Here is a 24,743-nt window from a genome sequence, read left to right as displayed (position 1 = left end):
CATTTTGAAGCCTACGAGTGGGGTGGATGTACTTATGGCCAACTTGTTGGTCACCATCCTTCCTCCCTCATCACACATTGACCACATTCGCCTTTACAGAAAGGTTGGAAGTCCCCAGACAGAACCACCTCTGTGCTCCTGAGGGTTGGGGGTTTTCTGTGCTCCAGATGTCTGATTACAACACAAACAGACCTATTTGCTTTTAGGGAAGCAAATGTTTTCTGTGTTCAACTGAGCTCGTAAAATTTCATTAAGAAGCTAATCATTAGCCCTGATTAAGTAAACACTGGATGTTTGGCATGAATATTTTAACTTCTTATTTCCAAGCTAGCTCAGCCTTCTTGAGGTTACTGATTGTCAGCTGGGACCAATACTTTTTCAGTCACCTGTGCAGTTGTGCACTCTGTCATCACAGACTGCCCTCCCCATCTCCCATTCAACTGGGGAAGGAAACCAAGGCTCTCCCTGAGCCCTGGCCATGAAGCTGGTCCTCTAGTGAGCATTAGAGGACTTTTCTCTTGCAGTCCAAATAGTGAATCTCAATGCTCCTGTTTTCATGCAGAGCAAGAGACTATAAACTGCATCTTTTTCTAATTCAACTTGAGATGGCCACCATTTTCCATCCTTCCACCTTTGCCTTTACAAACATTTTTGGCTTTAACAAGGATCAGTTTTTCTTAGTGACACTAAATATATATCTATGAATATGTACTTAATATTAAACATTCATTTTCACACCTGGGAAAGAGCAAAAGAGAGAAAGATGCTCAGAGCTTACAACAGTGGCTGCCAGTGACTCAGACATTATTAATATTGTTGTAGGCTTGATGAACTGGAATGATGGTAGAAAGATTTTCTCTGGGCAAGAATACATTAGATACCATTTTCCAAAGTGTGTTTCTCAAATCTGACAATTGTTTAGAAGGGGTGGGGGGGGAGAGGTTTTGTGGTTAAATAAAATTGGAAGGTACTCCTCCTGCAAAATTCCCTGTGTTTTGTTGACTTATGGTACATATTGTCTGATTAAAGGCAGTGAGAATTTCTGCCATAAGGAAATTTGTTCAGTTTTCTTTTTTTTTTTTAAGATTTATTTATTTGAGAGAAACAGAGAGAGAGAGAGAGAAAGCATGCAGGTGGAGGGGCAGAAAAAGAGGGAGAGGGTAGGAGAATCTCAAGCAGACTCCATGCTCATGCAGAACTCAATGCTGGACTTGACATGGGGCTCAATCTCCAGACCCCAAGATCATGACCTGAGCCAAAACCAAGAACTAGGTGCCTAACCAAATACGTCACCTAGGCGCTCCTGAACACAGTGTTTTCCAAAGTCATTTGGCTCCAAATGCCCACTACTTTTTTTCCCCTTAATTTTAATCTATCACCTGGAACGGACCCTCTTACACTTTGTTGTAGAATGAGAATCTCTGCAATAGTCTAGGGCGGTGGTTCCCGAACTTGGGTATACATCAGAATCCTGGAGGGCTTGTTAAAATACAGCTTACTGGGCCTTACCCTCAGAGTTTCTGATTTGAGATGTCCAGGGTGGTCTGAGAAACTGTATTTCTAGTAAGTTCCCAGGTGATGCTGGTGCTGCCAGTCGGGATCACACTTTGAGAACCACTAGTCTGTGCTCAAACTGGAAGCAAAACAAAAGTTCCAGGGGGTAGTGGTGGTACTACAGGTGTGCCACTATAAAGTGTGCAAGTGTATGTACTCATTTAGAGTATGCTGATTGAGCCTGCTGTATCCAGGCACCGTGCTAGGTGCTGGGAATGCACGCATGGTGGCAGACACAGACAGGCCTGGTCTTTGCCTTCAGGAGCTCACAGTATAGTGCAAAAGCAAGCAGCAAACAGGCACAGGAAATGAGTTAGTCCATTTAAGTTGGGAAGACCCCTATGAAGGAAGCCAACAGTGTACTATGATACTAAACCAAAGGTAGTCTAGAAAGATCTCTGGGAGGTGGCAGTGCCATTGAAGCTGAGACAGGCTATGAAAAACTGAGGGCCCTAAGAAGAGGAGGTTAATGTTTTAGTCGGGATAGTGATGGCCCTGATGGGATAGAGGGAAGTGGCAAGTTCCCAGAACAGAAAGAAGGCCTGTGTAGCTGGAGGGCAGTTAGCAAGAGAGAAAGTGGAAGAAAGGGAGATGGGACAGGAGACAAGGAAGGGCCAGGTCATTAGAACTGAGTGAGGGAGTTTGGGTTTTATTCTAAGTGAAGGAGGCTCTGGTGAATATTTAAAGTTGTGTTGTGTGAAGGAAGGAGTGTGAGGGGAAGAGCAGATGCTGTGAGAGCAGCAGGGAGATGGGGGCTGGAGTCAGGGTAGAAATGGGGCAACAGCTGTGATCAGGGCCTCTGTGTACTCATGGGCTCTAGGGGGCGCCGCTCACACTGATTGCTTGGATCTACCAGAGGTAGGGAGACCTGGGTTGCTTCCCTGTAGATGAAGGAGGATGATCCTACAGGATTTGATGATGGATTAAATGTGAGGCTCAACAGAGAGGTGCCAACAATGACTCCTGGGCTTCTGGCTTGAGCAGCAGAGAAGAGGAAGAGCTGGAGAAGGAGGAGAAGGTACCAATTCATTTCTGAGAGAGGGGACATAACAAAAGTTACTTTTCAGGAGACAGTGAAATGACCATAGCCACCGTTATCCTGGCCTTTTGCTCATACGCAAAATAAATGATGCTGGGGTTTAATAAATATTCTTATTAGAGAGTTGCCCTGTATAAATCACAAATTCGTGGCTGCCTGGTTGCCCTGAATTAGAAAACAAATAAGGCCATTTAACACTAAACATAGTGTTGTCTTTCTCTAATAATTCAGAGAGCACTTCAGACTCTCACAGAGACCTTTAGTGTTGCCGTGTAACAAACCACACCACAATTTACTGGTGAAAACAACCATTTTATTATGCTCATGGATTTTGTGGGTTAGAAATTAAGACAGGGCACAGCAGGATAGCTTCCCTGTGTTCTGGGATGTCTGGGCTCAGCTGGAAAGACTTGTCAGCTGGGGGGCCTTGACAGATGATGGCTGGAATCATCTGGAGATGTCTTCACTCTCGTGTCAGGCAGGTGATGCTGGCTGTCAGCCTGAGCACCTACACATGGCCTCTCCACGGGGTGCAGGCCCTTCTTCACAGCTGGGCACCGACAGGGCAGTTGAACTTCTGACATGGCACTCAGGGCTCCAAAGGCGAGTCGTCATTGCAAAGATCTTGAATCTCTAAATTATACGGGACAGGTAGCTGAATTCAGGTTCTGCTTAATAGAATGCTAGATAAGAAAGGGATTGCTGTGCTCAGCATGCTGCCTCGGGGATAATCTGCCTCGGGGAAGAAGAGTCTGGTAAAAGGGAAGAGCTGGATGTTTTGCATTAAGCCAGATGACAAGGATATTCTTACTTTGGCTGTGAGCCAGTCATGTGGTAAACAAGTATTTTTCCATTCTCTTCCACTTGCCCTGAGAGGTGAAGCAACCAAGCACAGTTCATGACGGTCCTAGTTTACAAACTAGGACATAATAAGAGCAGGTTTGAGTTATTTAAACATTACATGGACACAGATTTCCCAAGACCTCAACTCTTAGGTCCATTCTGATGGGCTTCGTCCATCAGCTAGCAATGCACAGTGCTTCAGGTTTGGAAATTATTCTTGATTTGGGTTTGGGGTAACCTTCAATGATTGTAACACATTAGCTCTAAATAAGATCTTTGATCTAAGGCAGCAGATTCCAAAAAGGGAAGTATAGGCATCCAAGGAAGTGTGCAAGATGATTCACTGGGGGCAGTACAATATCTACTTCTTGTTTTTTTGTTTTTTTTTTAAAGTAGGCTCCACGTGAGCCCAATGTGGGGCTTGAACTCACAACCCTGAGATCAAGACCCGAGTTGAGATCAGGAATCAGATGCTCAGCTGACTGAGCCACCCAGGTGCCCTTGAATACCGATTTCTATTCTTTTTTCCTATTTCTATTTCTTAAAAAATTGTTAATATATATTTGTGTGTGCATTTTACAGAATATTAAATATAACAATATAGTAGTGAGTTCACAAAACTTTTAAATGACTAGTTAAATAAGTAATTTTGTGCTCAAAAAGTTGCTTTTTTCATTGATGGGGCATTTATACCTTATAGCTAATAGTTTTGAAACTGTTATGCAAACAAATCACCTGGGGAAACTTGATTTTTCTCAGCTCCGTGCAAAGAGTGATTAGAATTTGGGGAATTGATTCACACTATCTAAGCTCACAGGAGACTGATTTGTAAACTAAATCGCTAAATTTATTAATTTCTGATAGCTTGAAAATGAAACATCATTTATACGTGTTCTACTTTTTTCTTGGGCAATGTGATTTCTCTCAGGATATGAAAATCAGACAAGAGGCTCAATGCACCTTAAACTAGAAAGAAAATTTGAGGTTCCTAAAGGATATTTGCAAGAAGTCAATGTAGCATAGTAGTGGGTTGTTCTTGAGATAGACTAGTGAGCTCTGATGGCCAAACTGCCTGTATTCCAGCTGTGAGTCAGCTGTCTACCAGCTGCAGTGTGACCTTGGGCTAACTAACCTCTCTGTGCCTCTTTATCTGTTAAATGCGGATACTCATAGTTCCTACACACTCGGAGCATAATCCATGGAAAATGCTTAGCTCAGGGTCTGGCACATGTTAAGAACCCAATCAACGTTGATGATTCTTCTCTATTCTAAGCGTGTTTCTTTCTAAAGAATTTAATTTTTGCCTAGAATCAGCAACTCCTGGAGGCATATTCTTATCACACAACATCCTCTTTTCAGTATTCCTCAATTTCGTTTGGTGCCTTTGTTATTTTTGTATCTTAATCCCTTACGGTACAGGAATTCTTTTTGTACCCCCAGAACCTATGGCAATGCCTACCCCTGAAAAACTGCCCTGAACAGTTTATGGCATTACATGTGCTTCAGAACATGTCTTTGGATTGCAATTCATTTGGTCCAAATTGTATTGCTTTTGGCCAAAGACATGAGCATACTTAGAAGGAAAAGGATAGATCCCGGTTGCCAACTCCAAAGCTTTCAGTCTAGCAGGAAGTTCCAGTGTGTGAAGGGGGTGGGAGTGGGGGGTGGCTGTGCTGAACTAGAGCATTTGTGCCCCAATAAAGACATCCAAATTTAGATTTTAAAAACTTCTATGCTGGCCAAACACGGTCTCTGAGCAGATTTGGGGTCTAATTTTTGAGCTCTGGTGTAGATTAAAAGAGGTATAGATAAAAACTTCCAAATATACGTTTTATTGCCTCTACTAAAATGTAGAGGCTAAATTTATGGGCTAGCACAGTGTCATTTCTCTTTCTTTGAAACCTCTTTCTCCAGGCCCATTGTAAAAATTATTAGAAAATCCTTCTCGTTTCATAAAGCGAGTCAAAGCATGTACGTAATCGATGTGTTAAGTGCATTATCTAAAATAAGTCCAATTTTAAATTGCTGCCACATATAAATGCATGCTCACAGTTACTACTAAACATTTCTCTCATTGGGTAAAGTTTTAGGCTGAATGTTTCTTGATGCCAGCACCTTCTCTTACTAGTAACGCTTCTGCAAGCTGTACTGAATGGTGAGTCACTCCCAGGAAAACTCAAGCATTTGGCTAATTTGTCCATTGTCTCTTAGACACAGAACAGCATTTTCTGAGCTTCTCTAGGGTTCAGGGGTTCTTCTTACCAATCTCTAGTCCTAGCTGCTCACAGGTGCTTGCCCAAAGGAAAGGAGACGTATTGTGTGTCCCACTCACTGTGGTTGGTGCTCACTCCACCTTTCTGTCATCCTGGTAATTACAAGTAACTGTGGCAGCAATTAGAATTTGTCCACCGAAGATGAAAGGCTTGTCTGGTCAGTTCTTCCGTCAGGTGTCACCTCCTACAATGTTGAGCATATCTTGATTTTGTTCATCTGATCCTACAGATCTCTAGTCACAGGACCTACTAGAGAGGATGTTTATCTGGACCTTGGACTTATTTCTTTCCTCCTATCTGGATAGTGCCATTTTGATTACCCTGGAATCTAGTTGAGAATGGGTGCTCCCCATCTCCTCCACCTCTCTCGCCACCCTATCGTCTCTCCCTCCTTTCTATCAGCCAGCCAGAATGGGCATGTTGGGGAAAGAGTGAAAACATGGATTAAATAACCATTGGGCAGTGTTTCTTGATTGCTCACCATATACTAGGAATGTGCTAAGGGCTTTCTTAGCATCATTTTGTTCCATCTCACATAGCCCCAGGAGGTGGGTACTATTCTTATTCCCACTTTACAGACAAAGAAATGGAGGCTCAGAGGAGAGTCCAGTAACTTGCCCGAGGTCATATGGTCTAGGTGGCAGGGTCAGTCCTTGAACCTGGTCCTCCTGCCTCCAGCAACCACCACGTTGTACTGCCATCCTTAGAGGTGGCTAAAATCTAGGGCAGAATCAGCTAAGTGTAGGCAAAGCCTGGGGACCACAGCGGGAGGGACTACTACTTCTGAGAGAGACTGCTCAGAAAGCATTGGGAGGAGGGCCTCCGGGGAGGTTGAGGGCTAAAAAAGGTCCATCATCTTAGGGGTGGAGGAAATGAGGAGGAAGCAGGCCTACCGAGCAGAGTCCAGGGCCAGGAAAGGCAGTGCTCTGTGGCAGGGGTAGGGGTGAGCACCTTGAGGGTGGGTAGCAAGGGGTGCAGGGAGGGGAGCAGTGGGGGGTGCAGGATCCTGTCGCAGGATGACCTCCTCCCATAGAAAATGGACTGTGTGAGGGACGCCTGGGGGGCTCAGTGGTTGAGCATCTGCCTTTGGCCCAGGGCATGATCCTGGAGACCCGGGATTGAGTCCTACATGGGGCTCCCTGCATGGAGCCTGCTTCCCCCTCTGCCTGTGTCTCTGCCTCTCTCTCAGTGTCTCCCTTGGATAAATAAATAAAATATTAAAAAAAAAAAAAGGAAAAGAAAATGGACTGTGTGCGTAGGTGGAGGCTGGGCTGCATCACTGCACATGCTCCCTCCTTCCTCAGGGACAGTGCTGTGGGAAGGGCTGTCCTGAGAGCCACCCCTCAGCTGGGGGGGGTGCGTGACCTGCCTGACCCCACAGTGTGGCCCAAGAGAACAGAGGAAAAAGGCTTCCTGTGTCAGGCGCTTCTGGGAACTCCAGGAACACACAGCTGTGCTTCTTCCCTCCCCTCTACGGCAGCTCCCTCTTCCCCACACTCCTGACCTTGTGCCGCCAGAGAGGGTCCTGGCACCCAGACCTCCAGGGACCTGAGGAATGGAGGAGGCCCCCATTCAAGCAGGTTGAAAGTAAAGTCCTTTCTCACCTTCTGAGTAAAATTTCTCAAGGAACTCTGGTCCTAGCTAAGTGACATGGCTGGTCTGGGATGTGGGTCTCCCAGCACACCTCAGCCTCAGGGAAATTCATCCTGTTGGGAAACTCTTGACGAATTTAGAAGAGTTAGGTACTGGGACGCCTGGGTGGCTCAGTGGTTGAGCATCTGCCTTGGCTCAGGGCCTGGTCCCAGGGTCCTGGGATCAAGTCCCACATCAGGCTTCCTGCAGGGAGCCTGCTTCTCCCTCTGCCTGTGTCTCTGCCTCTCTTTCTGTGTGTGTCTCTCATGAATAAATAAATCTTTAAAAAAAAAAAAAGTTAGGTACCAGCTATGACCCTGCATCCATTTTTTGTCCTTTATAAAGTACTTTGGTGGAACCATTCCCCCACTGTACTCTCATCAACCCTCTCCTTTTTTTTTTTTTTTGTTTGTTTTTTTCCCAACCCTCTCTCTCTCTCTCTCTCTCTTTTTTTTTTTTAAATATCCAACCCTCTCCTTTTAAGAAATAGTGTTAGTGTTCTCCATCCCCAGCAGCCTGCCCTAGCATTGGGCCTGCACTGGCCTGTTAAGTTACCAACCCACGCCTTCTACTTTCTATGACTTTGTTCCAACATCCAGGTTTCCCATGCCTGGAACCATACCAGCAGTTTGATTTTAATAGAGCCTCTAATCATCTCATACACAGGTTTGGGCTAGCCAGAGAAAAGGGGATAAATGTTCCACATTTTAAAAAAATTCAATGTTTTTCACCCTACTTCCACAAGTCATTAGGGTCCCAGGAACTGGTATTTGTGGCCTAGCCATAGACATTAATGTCTTATTGGAGGTGAGGTGTTATGGAAACTGGAACTCTGCAGCAGGCAGCCTTCGTTGGAGGGAGCATAGGTGAGCTGAACTGATAAGGAACAGTAGCTGAGCCTCAGCTCCTTGGTACCAGCTTCTTAGCACGCCTTCCCACATACTGGGTAAGGAAGGTACAGGCCCCAGGCCCCAGCGGAAAGCAACAGAATGGATAGGAAGTTGGAAGGGCTGAAGGTTCTGGGATGGGGCTGAAGGTTCTGGGATGCTCAAACAGCTTAAGTTTTTTTTTTTTTTTTTATTGAAGTGTAATTGACAAACCATACTATATTAGTTTCAGGTGCACACCACAGTGGTTGACCAATTCTTTACATTACACAGTGCTCACCACGATAAGTGTAGTTGCCATCTGTCACCATACAACGCTTTTATAGTATTATTGACTATATTCCTTGTGCTATGCTTTTCATCACAAACAGCTTTGAAACAAGGCCAGGCCTCATCTGTAATGGACCAAGGGGGTTGCTATCTTCAATCAAGGTTAGAGGTGGGCAAAAGCCACACACAGCCATGACACCCACCCACCCGGACTATTTGGCATCCCCAACCCCTTATAGACAATCACTTCTCTGTCTCACTACAGAAACCTTCAGGCCATCTTTATACAGACTCTTTTCTTTTTGGGTTGTAGGTTTTGATAAAGAGTCTAAGATAAATCAAGACATTACTCCTTTTTATTCCATCAAGACACATATATTGAGCACCTGCTGTATGCCAGGAGTAGTGCTAGGTTGGTACGGAGATGAAAAAGACTATCTCTGTCCTGAGGCCAAAGCCTGGTTAGTGGGAAGCAGGGGAAAACAAGGGTGGACAATTAGATGCGATGGTGCCATGATAGAAACTGTAGAGTGGGGGTGTGGTGCAGAGAATCCGACAAGGTTTCAGAGGAATGGGCATTTGAGCTGATATTTGAGTGAAGTGACACTCTTCCAGGTGACTCCTGAACCCTAAATCAGTGGCTCCCTATTTTGTGACTTTGAAATAAAATGTCCTTAATTATACTTGAATTTAAAAAAATTAATTCATCAATTAAAAAAAATCCTTATGTCAGATGACCTGCTTCTTCTCAAGAGGGAATGGTTTTGTGTTGAGTGTCTCAAAGCATCACACTTCCACATTTTCATCTATCTGCAACTTGCCTTTTGGTCATGGAGTCACCACAGTCAGCAGTCTTTGCTTTAGTAGAGAAAAGGTAGAAGAAGCTCATCAGGTTCCTAGCAGCAGAAAATAAAGATTCTTAGACATAAAATGGCAGGTAAGAAATAGGCCAGTGGTCATAGATTTCTGTGTTTTCTCCAGCAGTATTCAGGGAGTGGAAGCCTAAACATCTTGTCACATTTAGGATGGGAAGAGAACATGTCAGAACAGTTATGCTTAAAACCCAAGAATATCTTCTTAAGGATGAAGTTGGGGAGTGATCTAAGATTAGCATTTATTTAAGGATTATAGGGAGGAAAATATCATATATCAAAACATACTGTGAGCTAAGCCATTTAGCCAGGTGGATCACTGATGGTGATGGGATCTTCTGGGGAATTTCAAGGCTGAGCATGAAGTATATCAGCAGTTGTGGGACTAGTAGATAGGTGGTGAGTGATGGAGGAGTAGTCCCTCTAAGTCATGATATTATGACAATATGTGAGCTGCTAAGTTTCCCTATCTATAGGAAATAGAATGCTAACATGTTAGTGAGATATGCCTGGGGTCTATTCCATCCTGAGGTCAAATTGCCCAGAGAGGGACACAAAGACCTCAAATCTAGAGCAGCCAAGAAGTAATGCTCCAGGACCCTCATCTGATTCAATCTGTGTCTTATTTTGTATTCTAATCATTATTTTATAATTCAATGGGAAAAATAATCAGTTTGTCACAATATAATGTTTAGAGCACTTTCAGAAATACATATGGTATGCAAGATAAGATACATTTAAATTAAAAAGCATTCCCTTTCATGAATACATAAGTTCAATAGAGAAAAGATGATAATTACAAGCAAGCAAACCACTCAAATATATATTAGTATTTAATCTGTCAGTGGAACGCTATATCTCTGTGTCTTCTCTAGTGTACATGGGTATTTGAGGTCTTCTGAGAGAAGACCCCATTCTTGTCTAGGATGCCAGAAGCCAGATTGTTGAGTGAGGATCCTAAGGGGGTCTTAACCCACATGAAAAAGCACTAGTTAGCCAGGAAATACAGTGAATTAAAGTTAGTTTGGGGAAAAATATCCTTTATAGCCCAAGTTTATGAAGGCCAAGTGCATCCCCTGTTACCATTTTCTCTGATGGTTGTTCTCAAGTGGTATAGGTTTATTTGAGATTGCCTAGCGGTGGAGAGATACAGCTCACATATCTCTTGTCTCCAAGAAGCACTGTTACACAATCTTCTCCACGTTCTGGGACCACTATTATCAGTCTGTAATTAAGGGACTTGAGAAGATTGCCATTTTGCAATCCACCCTCACTAAGCAGAATGTTCCATATGGAGTCTTTATAGTGTGTTTGGCTTTCTACCTCATTGTCTCAATTTGGAAAGGACATAGATGGGTGGGGTAACTGGGTGATGGCATTAAGGAGGGCACACGATGAGATGAGCACTGGGTGTTATACTATATGTTGGCAAATTGGATTTACATAAAATTTTAAACAAAAAAGACAAGTCTGTGGTTAATTTCTAATAAGTTAATAAGGTGAACTTGTATTGATAGCATAGGTGCAAAACTTTCTTATCAATTGTCAGAAAGATTTGGCAAGGGTGTTTTAGCTTGGGAATACCTGGTTCAAAGGCTTACAGCTTTGGGGGAGGAAAGAAAGGGCATAGCATCCAAATCCCCAGGGCAGCTCCCATCTGTCCAGGTTGCAACCACATCTGACTCTGCCGAGCTACAGAGAACATATGAGGAAAGAGGCTTTCAAGGCAGCAAGGATATTTTCTGAGCAAGGATTTAGAGCTGCTGAGGTGTGGATGTATAGATGGTTGTATGAGAGGAAAAGACTCCACTGTGAGTTCTGTGAGATAAAGGATGAATCCTGCAAGGCGCAGCTCTGGAGTCTGGGAGAGGCTTTGGTTACCTTTGGTTGAGGTTGGACAGGATACAGTGGCCAAGCCTTTGCTTTAGGCAGGAGAAGAGGCAAGCAGAGCACTGCTATTGGCCAGCTTTGCATAGGCAACCTCAGCCCTTCTACTGGTAAACAAATATCATTTCTTAACAATAAAATTGTTTCTCTAGAAACTGTTCTGAATCTCCTTTTTGTTTTGTATAAGTCCCAAGAGAAACTGAAAAAATCAGGATAAGCTTTGAGGATGTCAGTAATAAAAACGATAATAGGATGGCTAATATTTACTAGACATCTACTTTGTACCTGTAAGAGAGGTGATCCTATTTTCATTTTACAGAAAAGGGAGATGAGTCTCCGAGGTTGCTTTATTTGCTCAATGTCACACAGCTCATAAGTGGTAGAGGAAGGATTTGAAGTTGGATCACTCTGATTCCAGAGTCCACACTCTTGGCCGCAGGAAGATGCCTCTAATGAAGGGGTGTGTGTGTGTGTGTGTGTGTGTGTGTGTGTGTCCCTATCCTGCAGGTCACTTGACAAAAATAATCACAGTAGAACCAAAGGCCTCCAAAGGCCATGAGGAGGGTGGAAATAGGTTTTTCCTTGAAAAGGAATGTTGCTGGTTCATAAGGAAAGCATAGAGGACTCGGGCAAGTCATTTAACTCTTAGAATCAGCCTCGATTCTTGTCCTATAAGATAGGGATAAGAATACTTGCTTGATTAACGTTCCTGGATTTTCTAAAGAATTAGATGATGTGTAGGACAGCAGTCTGGCAACTCTATGGAGCATTATACAAATCACAAGCTTCCTGTGTTTAGTCACAAACATAATGTTTTGTCATTTGCAAAGAAACACATTCGCATATTAAAACCTACTACAAGGTAATGAAGGGCTTCTAACAGTAAATTAGGTCCAGTGCTTTAAATTTACATATAATTAGTTAAAACTAGCTCTTGTTAGAGCAGACTGGTTTTTTTCAACAGGAAAATCTTTTCTTATTTACAAAAGGAATTGTATTTTCTTGTCTCTGAACTGCATAATGTACAAGTCTTGAAATACAGGCAAAGAAGCAAAAGAGTGAAGGACACCCATAACATTATTCACCCAGAGGTAATCGTTGTAACCATCTTGGTACACTGAGCCAATCTGATATGTCCAGATAACTGTGTTGGTAATTTTTACTATCAGTATTACATATAAATTCTGTTTCTGAAATAGCTACCCGGAGGCTGAAAAAAATGTAATCATTTTGGTTAGGATGATTTTCTATGACTGCAAAAACTGTTTTTATAAGCTTTTGCTTTTAATTCCCCTCACTCCACCCAAATGGGTGAGAGAGAAGAGAGAGAGAGAGAAACAGACCCAATAACTAAGTTATTGTTGTATCTAGAGCAGACGCCTTTGAGCATTGTCTCCTTTTATACCACACTCATTCTTTCTCTCTCTGACATTTTCTAACAGTGTGTTGTGTGTGTGTCTGCTCTTTGCTGACTGGTATGATTAATTGAATATTAGTCTACTATAGTAAAGAGCCCATTGCCTATAGTCAAGAGAGTGGGGTTCTTTGAGGCTGGACAGAGCGTGGTGCCTGGTACATAGAAGGGCCTAGGAAATATTTTGTCATTTGTATGAATGAAGGGTTCCACCACTGCCATTAACAGCCATCTGACCTTGAGCCAATCACTTAAACTCTCTGGATGTCTCTAATGCTTCCCAGTTCTAATACTTTAGATTTTAGGCTTCCTCCTCTGAGCTTTTGGTTCTGACACTGTGTGGTCTTTTACCTGATGATGAATTTTTACGCTTGCTAGCCCCTTATAGGTGCAAAAAGCTAGCAGCTGCTTTGTGTTCACTCTTTAATCCATAGGAGATAATTTTCCAATTGTTTTGTTTGTTTTCTGCCTTTTATCTTAGGCACCTATGTTTTGTTGAATAAGTTGGTTAGTGAAGTAATTAAAAGGGGCAGTGAGCCTAAGGCGGGGCCCTAACTGAAACTAGACTTCTCACCTCATTGGAACCAAAAGAGCTCTAATCTATGAGTTTCCTTAAATACCCTTAGCAGTAAAACATTCCCACATGTACAAGAATTATGATTTCTTCATAAAAAAACTAGTTAACAAGTGCATTAAATGAAAGACACTGCTCCTTAATATGCTTGGGATGCTGCACAGAACAGCTGTGAACTTTATCAGCTTTCAGGATTCAAGGGGAGGTAGTGCTCTGAGACCTTCTTCGGTTTTCATCAGACACCCCTCATGATGTCTTTGCAGTGGCTTAACGTCTATTACTGTCTCACAGACAAAAAAGTACAAGCATCTTGGCCAGTTTTCCACTCGGTAGGACTAGAAGACTAGAAGCTTTTTCCATGTTCTGTTTCTACTCTCAAGATGTGTTCCTGACCAAATGAAGTCAGGGCAACGGAACAAATAGTTGGCACTCCATTGATTTCCCCAGGCAGAAATCAGTCTAAAAGGGCTTCTGTCATTTGGGAATCTCTGGGCACTGTGGTAAGATCCCAAAAGTCCCCTGGTAATTGACTACTTACCTGCTGCACTGTGCCCACAGGCTAGGCATAGACCATCCACCTTCCCACTTGTACTTGATTTTCTGGACTTATTTTCTATATCCTTACTCAATACATATTTGTCAAAGATTTTGCTTAGGAAATATAAGTGTTCTAAGGGATTTTGAAGAGAACTCTTGCTTGTGCCTGTTTTTAAAGCATGACTTTAACACCCTATTCTTTTTTAAGGACTATACGCGAGCTGGACATGAGTTGCCTTAAAAATTAACACATTATTGGCTGATTAAATTCTGCTATTTTCTCCTACTGACTGAATTTACCTTGTTGCCTAGGCATATTTTTTTAATTCATAAATATGCTCTTCTTTATATTGCCCAAGCAACAGAATGCTTTTTTAAATTTTATTTATTTAAGCAATGTCCACACCCAATATGGGGCTCGAATTCACAACCCTGAGATCAAGAGTCACATGTTTACTGATTGAGCCAGCCAGATGCCCTATGACAGAATGTTTTATTTGCCTGCTTATGTATTTTCTGCTTTATTGAGGTGTAATTTACATATGATAATATAATAGACACACTTAAAGTGTACCATTTGCAAAATTTTGACATATTTACACATGAAACCATTACCACAATCGAGATAATGAACATACCATTGCCCCAAAAGCTTCCTTGTGCCCCTTTATGGCCCTTAACCCCCACCCTTTCCAACCTCTCCTCCAGCCTCCTTGGGCAACAACTGATCTACTTTCAGTTGCTGTACATTAGTTTGCATTTCCTAGAATTTTATATAAAGGAATTCACACAGTATGTACTCTTTTTTTGCTAGCTTCTTCCACATGGCATAATTATTTTGATTCATCCACGTTGTGACATACAGCAATAGTTCGTTCCCTTTAATTGCTGAGTAGTGTTCCATTATATGAGCATACCATGATTTGTTCATTCATCTGTTGATGGAAACTTGGATTGTTTCCTGTTTTTTGGCTATCACACATAAAACTGTTGTAAAAATTTATGTACAAATCTTTGTATGGACATATGCTTTCATTTCTCTAAAGTAAATTCCTAAGAATCTGGATCATATAGTAGGTCAGTCTTGACTTTTTAGAAAATTATCTGTTTTCTGAAGTGGTTGTACTATTTTGTATTCCTGCCAGCAGTGTATGAATGTTCCAGTTTCTCTACATCCTCCTCAACACTTGGTATCATCAGTCCTTTTAATTTTAACCAATTTAATAACTATATAATTTTAATTTGCACTTCCCTCATGATTAATGATGTTGAGCATTATTTCATGTGCTTATTTGCTATCTGTATATCCTTGGTGAAATATCTGGTCAAATCTTTCCCCTACTTTTTAAATGGATTGTTTGTTTTCATATTAATGAATTTTGAGAGTTTTTTGTACATTCTAGATAGAAATATTTTATCCAATATGTTTTCTTCCTCTCTCTGTGGCTTATCTTTTCATTCTCCTAACAGTGTGTTTCAAAGAGCAGAAGTTATTAATTTTGATGGAATACATTTATCTGTTTGTTCTTTTATGGGTTATGCTTTGGTGTTATGTCTAAGAAATGTGTGCCCAACCCAAAGTCATGAGGGATTTCTCCTGTGTTTCCTTCAGACATTTTATGATTTTAAATTTAGTTTTGTGATCTATCTTGATTTAATTTTTGTCTAGGGTGCAAGGTACAGATCAAAGTTCATTTTATTTGCATGCAGATATCTAATTGTTTCAATGCTGTTTGTTGACAAGGCTATGCTTTCACCAGTTGGCCTTTTTACCATTTTTAAAAATCCTATATCTTGTCCACATATGTGTCTTTGAACTGATACCCAATTGTCTTGATTACTGCAGCTCTATATAAATCTTAAAATCAGGTAGTATTAGTTCTCTAACTTTATTCTTTTTGCCTGCTTGTACTTTTACTTATGAGAATTTTGTCCTTAGGTCTACAGTACTAGGTCAAGAATGTTAATTGTAATGAAAAATAACTTTCATTTTATTTACCAAAGCTTGTAACTATTCAGAGAGTCAACAAGAGCATGAGCAGTGGAATCAGATCTGGTTCTGAATCCCAGTGCTACCATTACTAGCTGTGTGACTCTCATCAAGTTGCTTATCATCTCAAAATCTCAAGTTCCTCTTTGTAAAATGGGGATGAGAATATATACCTTACAGCAGTGTTTTAAGGATCAAATTAGAGAATATATAATGTCTTATATAATTTTTAATATGCATTATTTTATGTTTAAAAAATTGGTATAATAAAAATATCCAATAGTTACCTAAGGCATATACAATCAAAGCATCTTTGGAATTCCCATTTCTCTTATTTTATTTATTTTAGATTTTATTGATTTGAGAGACAGATAAAGAGAGAGAGCATGCACAAGCAAGGGTAGTGGGGGGAGAAGAAGCAGACTCCCCACTAAGCAAGGATCCTGAGGTGGGGCTCCATCCCAGGACCCTGAGATCAGGACCTGGGCTGAAGGCAGACACTTAACCCACTGAACCACCCAGGCGCCCCATTTTACCTTCATTTTAAATGGCTTTTGAGTTATTCTTGTTTAGTTTTAATAATTATATATAGTTTTGAGGTTTGGAGTTATAATTTGAACATGTTTAGATATAGCAAAATGTACTAGTGTTTTTCATACATCCATGTTACATTCAAATGGGTTGGGCTAAATGCCAACAGAGTGATGATAGAATAAAAGTTGTTTGATGCTGGAAGTATATAGGGGCAGAGATTTGCTGTCACATTTGAGGCATAGAAAATTCCAGCAAAGGAAAATCCAGCTCCATAAGATAGTACATGCATGGAAGATGAATAATGAATATAAATCTAAATTTTTCTTTTATGGTAACTTGGGGTAGACATTGATCCATCTCTGCTGTGTCTGGGTGAAAGACAACTTTTCACTGAAAGTTGAATTCAACAATATATTAAAAACTACACATCATGAGAAAAAGACTAAAACTGAACTTATAAGTGGGTAAAGGATATGTACAGGCAACTCGCAGTTGAAGGAGCCAAAACTTTTAATAAACACATGAAAAGAACCTTAAATTCACTTGTGTATAATAAAATGCAAATCAGAGTAACAATGAAATATCATGTCAGGCACATCATATTGGCAAAAAGTAATAAAGTTGGTAACATCAAATATTGGCAAGGATGTTGGGGAAAGGAACAAATTTATGGCTAGGGAGTATAAATTGTAAAATTATTTTTGAAAGCTATTTGAAAATACCTAATAAAGTTGAATATGTATATACACTGAGATCTAGCACTTCCTTTTCTTGGTATCTGCCCCAGAGAAATTGTCATCCATATGCACAGAGAGACACGTACAAAGATATGCATTGCAACGCCATTTGTAGTAGTGAAGAATTGAAAACAGTCTAATCTGTCTCCTCTCCCTCTCGTTCTCTTTCTCTCTCATACACACACACACACACACACACACACACACTTCACATTATTTTCTAAACCACTGCAAGTCACAATACTTATGGCACTTTACCCCTAAAGCTATTTTTTAAAACAGAATTCTGAAGCGGATATAGAAAAATGTCAACTTGTTTGATTTTGCTGGTGGGAACACACAGATCCATTATTTTCTGTACCTCTCTGTATTTGTGAGATGTTAAAACTTGAAAGTAAACACAAAAATTTAAAAAAGAAATATGACATTCGTTTCTCTGCTTTCTTTTCCTCTTTACAAATGTCTTATAATTCCTCACCTGAAGACTAAGCATCTTTCCCATTTTGAGTCTTGTTTGATTCAAATCTATAACATGTCTTCAGCTCTTTTCTTCACATGATTTGAAATATCTCCAAGGTAACTATTTTGTTTTTGGAGTTGTTTTAGACATCATCTTGCTTCTAGGGATCTCTGTTCAATATCAAATTAAGCTTGCTGGGCCTAAGTTGTCAGTTATTTCCTTGCTTTTTTTGCTGTTTGGGGGAGTTTGGATTGACAATTGGAACTTAACTTCTGTATTTCATGCCAGCGAAGGCTGTGCAGGGCTTGTTTCCTTAACATTGCTTCATCTGCCTGTCTTGGTATGTAAGATATTTATATGTAGGGAGGGATATTTGTTTTAGTGTATAATAGATACTTATAATGAAGATTAGGTCATGCACTTCTAGCTGAGAATTTCCAAAGCATATAATAAACAATTTTTAATCTTCAGAGCAGAGGCTTGGGGTGCCCCTTCAGCCTGACTGCCTACACGGTATTTTTGGCTGCCAGAATGGCCTCTCTGCCCATGTCAGGCTCACTTTATGTGTACATACTTTAAGTTCCCTATTTTCTTTTATCTGCCCCTTTGGTAAACAGACGACAGAAACTTCCTCTGTCTGATCTCTCTCTGACATACTACAAATTTAGCTCAGACGCCAGCTGGCTGTGTGTGTCTCTGGCTATTCATAGAAAGGAAGGGTTTACCTTCCTTCCTTCTGGGGAAACCTGCATCTTTTCATGGGTCCGAATCTATTTTCAAAGGGCTATTTGGAATCGGAGTTACTGGGTAATTGGAGAAGGTCTTTTTTGTGATACTTGAATGATCTTTTAAAAAATACACTAATGGGTCATGTCTAATATATGTGGAACTTACTGTGTTTACTTTTTGAATAATTTTCTCCTCTTGTATTCGTGAATGTTGTCAAGACCGCCATGACCATCCTTCAGCTCTTGGTCATCACAGATCATCCACTTGAGCACCAGGTGGCAGAGAACACAAGTGGAGCAAAACACTTAGCTCAGCCACTCTGGTCCTGGCCTGGTCCTTGATTCTAATTTTGATCCAGAAATAATCCCTAAGTCAGCTGGTAAGATATAGACAGGGTTCTGTGCCTACCTAGAAGTCTGGCCCTGGGTTTCCAGAGTTTCCAGATAAGCTGGAGCCAGTAGGGTTTCTCGGGAATCCTGGGCAAGATGTGCCTATTTCCCAATTCAGAAGCATTTTTTTCTCGTCAGTTGAGATTTCCTGCCCAGAGCATTTCAGAGTTGGGTGGGTTTCAGGGCAATATTCACAAAGACATTTGTCTTGTCACTTTCGGTAATTTTCATAAGTCATTTGACATCATAAATATCACTAATTGCTATTTCTCTGTTACTATTTTTATTCTGATGCCCTAGATATGGGAACTGGTAACTGGACTATAAGTTTCTTTAGGGTGAGAACTGGATATTTTGAATTTTGTGTTCCTAACATCTACCACAATGTCCAGGATATAATAACTTCTCAATAAAGGTCTATGTCTAGAACATATGACTGAATAAATGGGTGTAAAACATACCCCAAAGTCACTGTCCTATTTTTTCTTCTCCTGTCCTTCTTGTTTACTCTTCTTGTTTTCATCTCTCTTAGACCAAAGTCTTAGATGATTGCCAGAATCACGTGTTTATACTGCTTTCTGACACTTTTCTTGTACGTTTCTCCCTCAAATTTTGTTCATTTAAAAAAATTATCTTTTTTTTCTTCTTGGACTTTGTCTTTTCTATCTTAAATTATTTTAAAAATTATCTGTATCTCTATCTGATTCTTCTGTTATCTAAAGTTCTTTCTGGTTGTTATGCCTGCTGACTCTTGCTTATAGTTAATTGCTTCCACATGGGTCTTGCGGCTTATGCTTGTGAGCTCATCTTCAGAGGTGGTTTAACTGTGGGTGTCCTAAATTGCTTGTATCAGGACACATCTCTTCAGACAGGTTTTTTTTTCTTCTTCTTGACACCCTAGGGATGTTCATGGCCTACAACCAATTTTATGCCTATTTTTCAGCTTGTAAGTTCCTAGACTATGGAGGTATTGTGAATTCAAAACCCCAAACCACATGAGGACAGATTCTGGGAATGTAAATGCTCAGTGGAGACACTTTTATTCCCTCATCAGGAATCTAGACAAAGGCATTGCCTTTCCATCTACCTGTGAGAGTGTTTGGCTTTTTATTCAACATAAATTCATTTCAAGAATCTTTCTTTCTTCAACACCACTTCAAGGGATGCCTGGGTAGCTCAGCAGTTGAGCGTCAGCCTTGGGCTCAGGGCGTGATCCCAGGGTCCTGGGATCGAGTCTCACATTGGGCTCCCAGTGAGGAGCCTGCTTCTCCCTCTACCTACGTCTCTGCATCCCTCTGTGTCTGTCATGAATGAATAAATAAAAATCTTAAAAAAAAAAAAAAAGAAAAGACCACCTCAAGGATTCTTCTCTATATGAGGGTAGCAGTTCTAGTTCTTCACCTCATCTCCCATCCCTGAGTGCTGGGCAAGTCCTACAATCTCTCCAAATGTTTATATTCCTTAGCTTTTCGATCTAAAACACCATCATCTTTCAAATGATGATAAGACTTAACAATAAGGTTTTTAAAGGTGTATCTCCCCTGATAGGGATGTTATAAGATTCAAGTAGTAGAAGAGATGAAAAGGCAGTTTGGGAAAAAAAAAAAAAAAAGATTAAAGCACTCTATAGTTAGGTTTTGTTTCTTCTTCTAGATACCCTAGGGGTATCATTGGCCTAGAATACATTTTTCTAGTATTATGACCAGTATACTCTCTTCCCCAGACTTCCCCTTCCTTCTCCTACCATTACATTTCATTGTCCATTTGTCTAGCTTGTGGCAAAATAGAGTGGACTTATATGTAGGCAGAGGATGAACTGCAGCCTTCCGGCTGATTTGACCTGATTGAGGATGGTGATTACTGTGGCTCTGTTATTTAGCTCTCTGCTCATGATCCTGTCTATCCCTAAGGTTCCTTGCTAGAGTGTTGGTATTGATAACCTTTCGTCAGTAGTTACTGTTATTTTAGTTGAGTGCATTGCTTTTTTAGTTAAGGCCTTAGTAGCACATGAAATTGTTTATATAGTTCTGATACTTTGGACAACCAAAGAACTGCTGCCTGAATACAGATTTTTTTTGTAGTTACATGTCTATGGCATGTCACTGAAGGAGAGTATCAATTGGTATAGTTGTTCTGGAAGCTACAAGAAACCTTTAAATGCATGTCAACAGGAACACTGATTGTTACAATCAAGAATTTTTACAATATGATCTCACATAACACACCCATTTTATGTTATAAAAGCTTCAGTTTGAACAAGCCATGTCATAAAAGGTGCCACAGAATCGGCAAAGCCAGTCTTTTAATGACAGACCAACCAGTTTTAGATATTGGGGTTTTCTTTGCTTTTTATTTGAGGCCAAGCCCTCAAACAGAGCATTGACTTTGCTTCAGGTCAAATGAAGTCATAATTTGGGCTGGGTTAGTCCTTGTTTAAATCACCTAGGTAAGGTTTAATTTGTTGAACCAAACCCTGGAACCAGTTCAATTCACAGAAGAACATGTAATTATATAACTTTTGTCATAAGACTCAAGAGAAATGTTTCATAGATATAGTGGGAATTCAAAGAGACTATGAAGCTAAGATGGGAAGTGCTTGTAGAGATGGCAATAGGAGAAATAGAAATAGAAACAGAAAGCATTTGTGAAAGTCTAGTCTCAGGTCTTTGTATGGTTCTTTGTGCAAATTAATACACTTAAAATATTTTTCAAGTTTTCAGATATTGAATCTCTATTTTCATGGAAAGTATGACAACTATAAGATGGTTAACCATGGTTGTATATCTTCCTGAATTTTCTATGGTATATCTTTATATGGAACAGTTACATGACTGCCCTATTTCCACTTATCTGTAATAATGGCCTGCAACAGAAATTCCCAGCTAATTCAGACTTCTCTTTTTTTATCTGCTAAGAGTTAGTCCAACCCTTCATAAAACCTATTTATCAGACCTCCTAACAAATAGACTGATTTGAAGATCAGTTCTTGTCATGTCCCCTATCTGCCATATATTTTAGATATTAATGAGTCACAAAATGCCTGAAGGTATTAGTCTGAAAGAGACTGAGAAAGAGCAGAGGTCCTGAATTGTCAGAAAACAGAATTGTGTCCTTGGGCAAATCTGAGGGTGATTGGACAGGTTGTATAATCAAGTGATAACAGGAATGATGATTAAAATCAATAGCACCTTCACAAATCTTGCAACTAAAATGCATGCTGGTTTTAGGAGAAATCTCAAAGACATAGCTACAAACTTTGGTTACTGTTGTGGAGCAATCAATGGAAGTTTATAGAAGAAGCAATGCACATAGACCATTTCAGTTTGGTTGATTTATGCTGAGCATCTAGTTTGCTGCTACTGTGTGGATAGAGGGGAGTAAGACCGGTTCTTTACCCTGTGGAGTTCTTAGTGTTGGAGGGAAGATATCACACAACTATCTATGCTCACCACAAAACAACTTTGCCTAGAGCCCTTGGCGTGCATGGGCCAAGCTTCATGACTGCCAGGGCTTTATTTACTTACATTATCTTGAATTCTCTCATCAGATATTCCAGTTTACAGATGGAGAAGCAATATTTCCCCCCTGCATTTTATCATGTTAACAACATAATATGTTAAATGCTTTGCCAAGGACTTAGACTGAAGTCTGACAAGCAAAAGTCCAATCTTGGCTCTGCTATATACCTGTGGGGTCTGGAGGAAATTTCTTAATTTATTTGAGCCACAGTTTTCTCATCTGTAAAACAGAGATAGCAATAGCTACCTAGGCTCTCGGCTTCAATGTCAATATTCTCAGAAAGTCCTTGTTCCACCATTCTAAGGAATCTTGTTTCCATCTCCCCGTCCCTTAATCCCATTAACCTGTTTCAGTTTTGTGATAGCCTTTGTCACCATCTGAAATGATGTCATGTGCCACTGGTTTCCATGACTATTGGCAGTTTCTCCACTTGAATGTAAATTTCACGAGCGCAAAGACTGAATCCAAAATCTGGTTCCTGGCACATAGTAGATGTTCAGTAAGTTGCATGAATGGGCAGTGAACTAGGCAACAGTTAATAGAGATAGAAAGGAGAAAGGGGGCTGTTCTTAATGTTTAATATCCTTGTGAATAATTCCACTATGTTCCCTTAGAAAGAAAACAAATCATTGCATGTTTTGAACACTGCTATTAAAGTAGGTAGAAAGGTTTGAATTTTTTTTTTTTTTACCATAAGGAATGTCTGAAAATAAATTGAATTTCATCATCTATTGCATGATAGTCCATTCCTGACCTGAGCTGGGCTGCAATAAAAGGAGCAGAGAGACAAATACAACACACACAGAAACGGGATCTTTTGCACTTGTGACTGCAGGAGATGCTGAGAGAAATGTGTACCCAGAGCTCACCTGAGTAGGTTTTGGCCTTCACGCTCTCCCACAAACAGGAACCTTAGAGTGAGTGAAACGTCGTACTATGTCTACAAAAGGCACTTCCAGCCTCTGCTAACTTGTCATTTATCTTTGCCATTGTTTCAGGATTCTGAGAAGCGAACCCCGCTTCATGTGGCTGCGTTTCTGGGAGATGCAGAGATCATCGAACTCCTGATTCTGTCGGGTAAATACCAGCTGTACTTAAAAGTCTCTTGCAGATAAAAATTTGAATGACCAACTCACTAGATTGACTATGACAAGGAAGTCAAACAAATTTCTTTATTGTGCTCATGGAAGTTTATTTGTCCAGCGATTTTATCAGCAGACAAAAAACCATGCAGGAGGTTGTTCTTACTGAAAAGTGACATCTCCAGTAAAACACTTATATTGCCTTGGAAGTCTGATTTCTGACTAATCAGGCCCAGTATTATGGATGAATTCAGTAGATTTGGCTGTCTTTTAATTATTTTTATTGTTGAAAAAAAATGAACAAGCAAAACTGATTCCTTAAAACTGACATGAACGAACACAGATGTATGTGTGTATTTACACACGTTTAAATAGTGTGGCAAAACAATACTATGTTTTGTCTATGGATACATGACTGTGACTATGTAATAAAACGTGGAAAGAAAGGAAACCTATCATTTTCCAAATAGTAGTTACCTCTGAGCAGGCTGATTGATGAGAGGTATTTTCAGGGAAGGGTAAAAAAGAGACTATAATTCTGTGAAGTATTTTATTTAAAAAAGATTGGAAGCAAATAGGGCAAACGTGGTTTTGTGCTATTATTCTCTCGATTTTCTTACGTATTTTAATATCTCATCGGATTTAGAAATGTCAGTGCATTCATTTTTGAAAACCTGTGTGCTTGGTACATCTCACCAAACTGGTTTCCAAAACCAATATGTGCTTTCTCCTTTGAGTATTTGCTAGACAAATCCCCAGAATGAATCTGAGCACATGCACGTGTTTCTGTGTGGATTGCAGCCTGGCTGGCTTTCCTCCTCCTCCTTTTTGTTTGGGGAGATTAAAATCTGGAGGAAATAGCTCTGCCCACAGACTATGCAAAGGGCCTATACTAAGGGTTTGCCTTTGCAGTAGAAAAGGGAAGCTGTGGAATTCCAAAGAAAGCTGTGCAAAGGTGGGAGCTAAGGCATATATTCAAACAGATGTGGGGAACACGGTAGAAAAACACCCAAGAATTGTGCTGTGATACACAAGGATGATTCACATTGCCCTTATTTTTGTTGTCTTTATGTTCTTGAGGTGGATTTTCCCAGGAAACAAGTATTCTGTGCCATACAACGTGTGTGCCCCATGCTGCTGACAATTGCATGGAGCTTAGGTTAGATTTTGTGTGGCATTCCTTGTGCTTTCAAGAGCAGGTCTACTTTCTGACAATTTTTTTTTCATCTGTTTTTATTGAAGTTCGATTTGCCAACATATAGTATAACACCCAGTGCTCATCCCATCAAGTGCCCTCCTCATTGCCCGTTATCCACTTACCCCAACCGCCCTCCCACCTCTCCTTCTGCAACCCTTTCTGACAATTTTATTAAAGATGTTCCAGGGCTACATTCCAAACAAACATGTATTGTTTGGTGCTGGCACAGACTATGGTTGAGAGCCAGTACACACCTGGCTGGTGGCCCCAGCTGTGGAAATTTGGCCCATAGAAGATTGTAGGCCAAATCAGTGGGGTTGTAA

General features: G+C 40.5%; 1 protein-coding gene and 1 long non-coding RNA gene across 16 annotated transcripts in view; one reads left to right on the top strand and one right to left on the bottom strand.

The window, feature by feature from the left end:
- Window positions 1-24,743, top strand: part of ANKRD44 (ankyrin repeat domain 44) — a 365,215-nt gene that overhangs the window by 132,555 nt on the left and 207,917 nt on the right. For all 15 annotated transcript variants that reach the window (XR_005385154.1, XR_005385155.1, XR_005385152.1 and 12 more), the window contains exon 3: window positions 23,139-23,217. Coding sequence is in view for 11 of the 15 variants with exons in the window: in XM_038585235.1 (XP_038441163.1) it covers window positions 23,139-23,217 (79 nt within the window). In the remaining 4 variants the exon portion in view is untranslated. The remainder of the gene's footprint in view (window positions 1-23,138; window positions 23,218-24,743) is intronic.
- Window positions 2,885-23,264, bottom strand: LOC119867922. The gene is made up of 2 exons (XR_005385163.1): window positions 23,010-23,264; window positions 2,885-3,226 (listed from the first exon to the last, which is right to left on the bottom strand). It is a non-coding gene; the product is annotated as an uncharacterized LOC119867922 (long non-coding RNA).

Source organism: Canis lupus, chromosome 37, assembly GCF_011100685.1.
Source record: "Canis lupus familiaris isolate Mischka breed German Shepherd chromosome 37, alternate assembly UU_Cfam_GSD_1.0, whole genome shotgun sequence".
NCBI classification, from domain to species: domain Eukaryota; kingdom Metazoa; phylum Chordata; class Mammalia; order Carnivora; family Canidae; genus Canis; species Canis lupus.
This window is presented reverse-complemented; position numbering and strand designations above follow the sequence as displayed.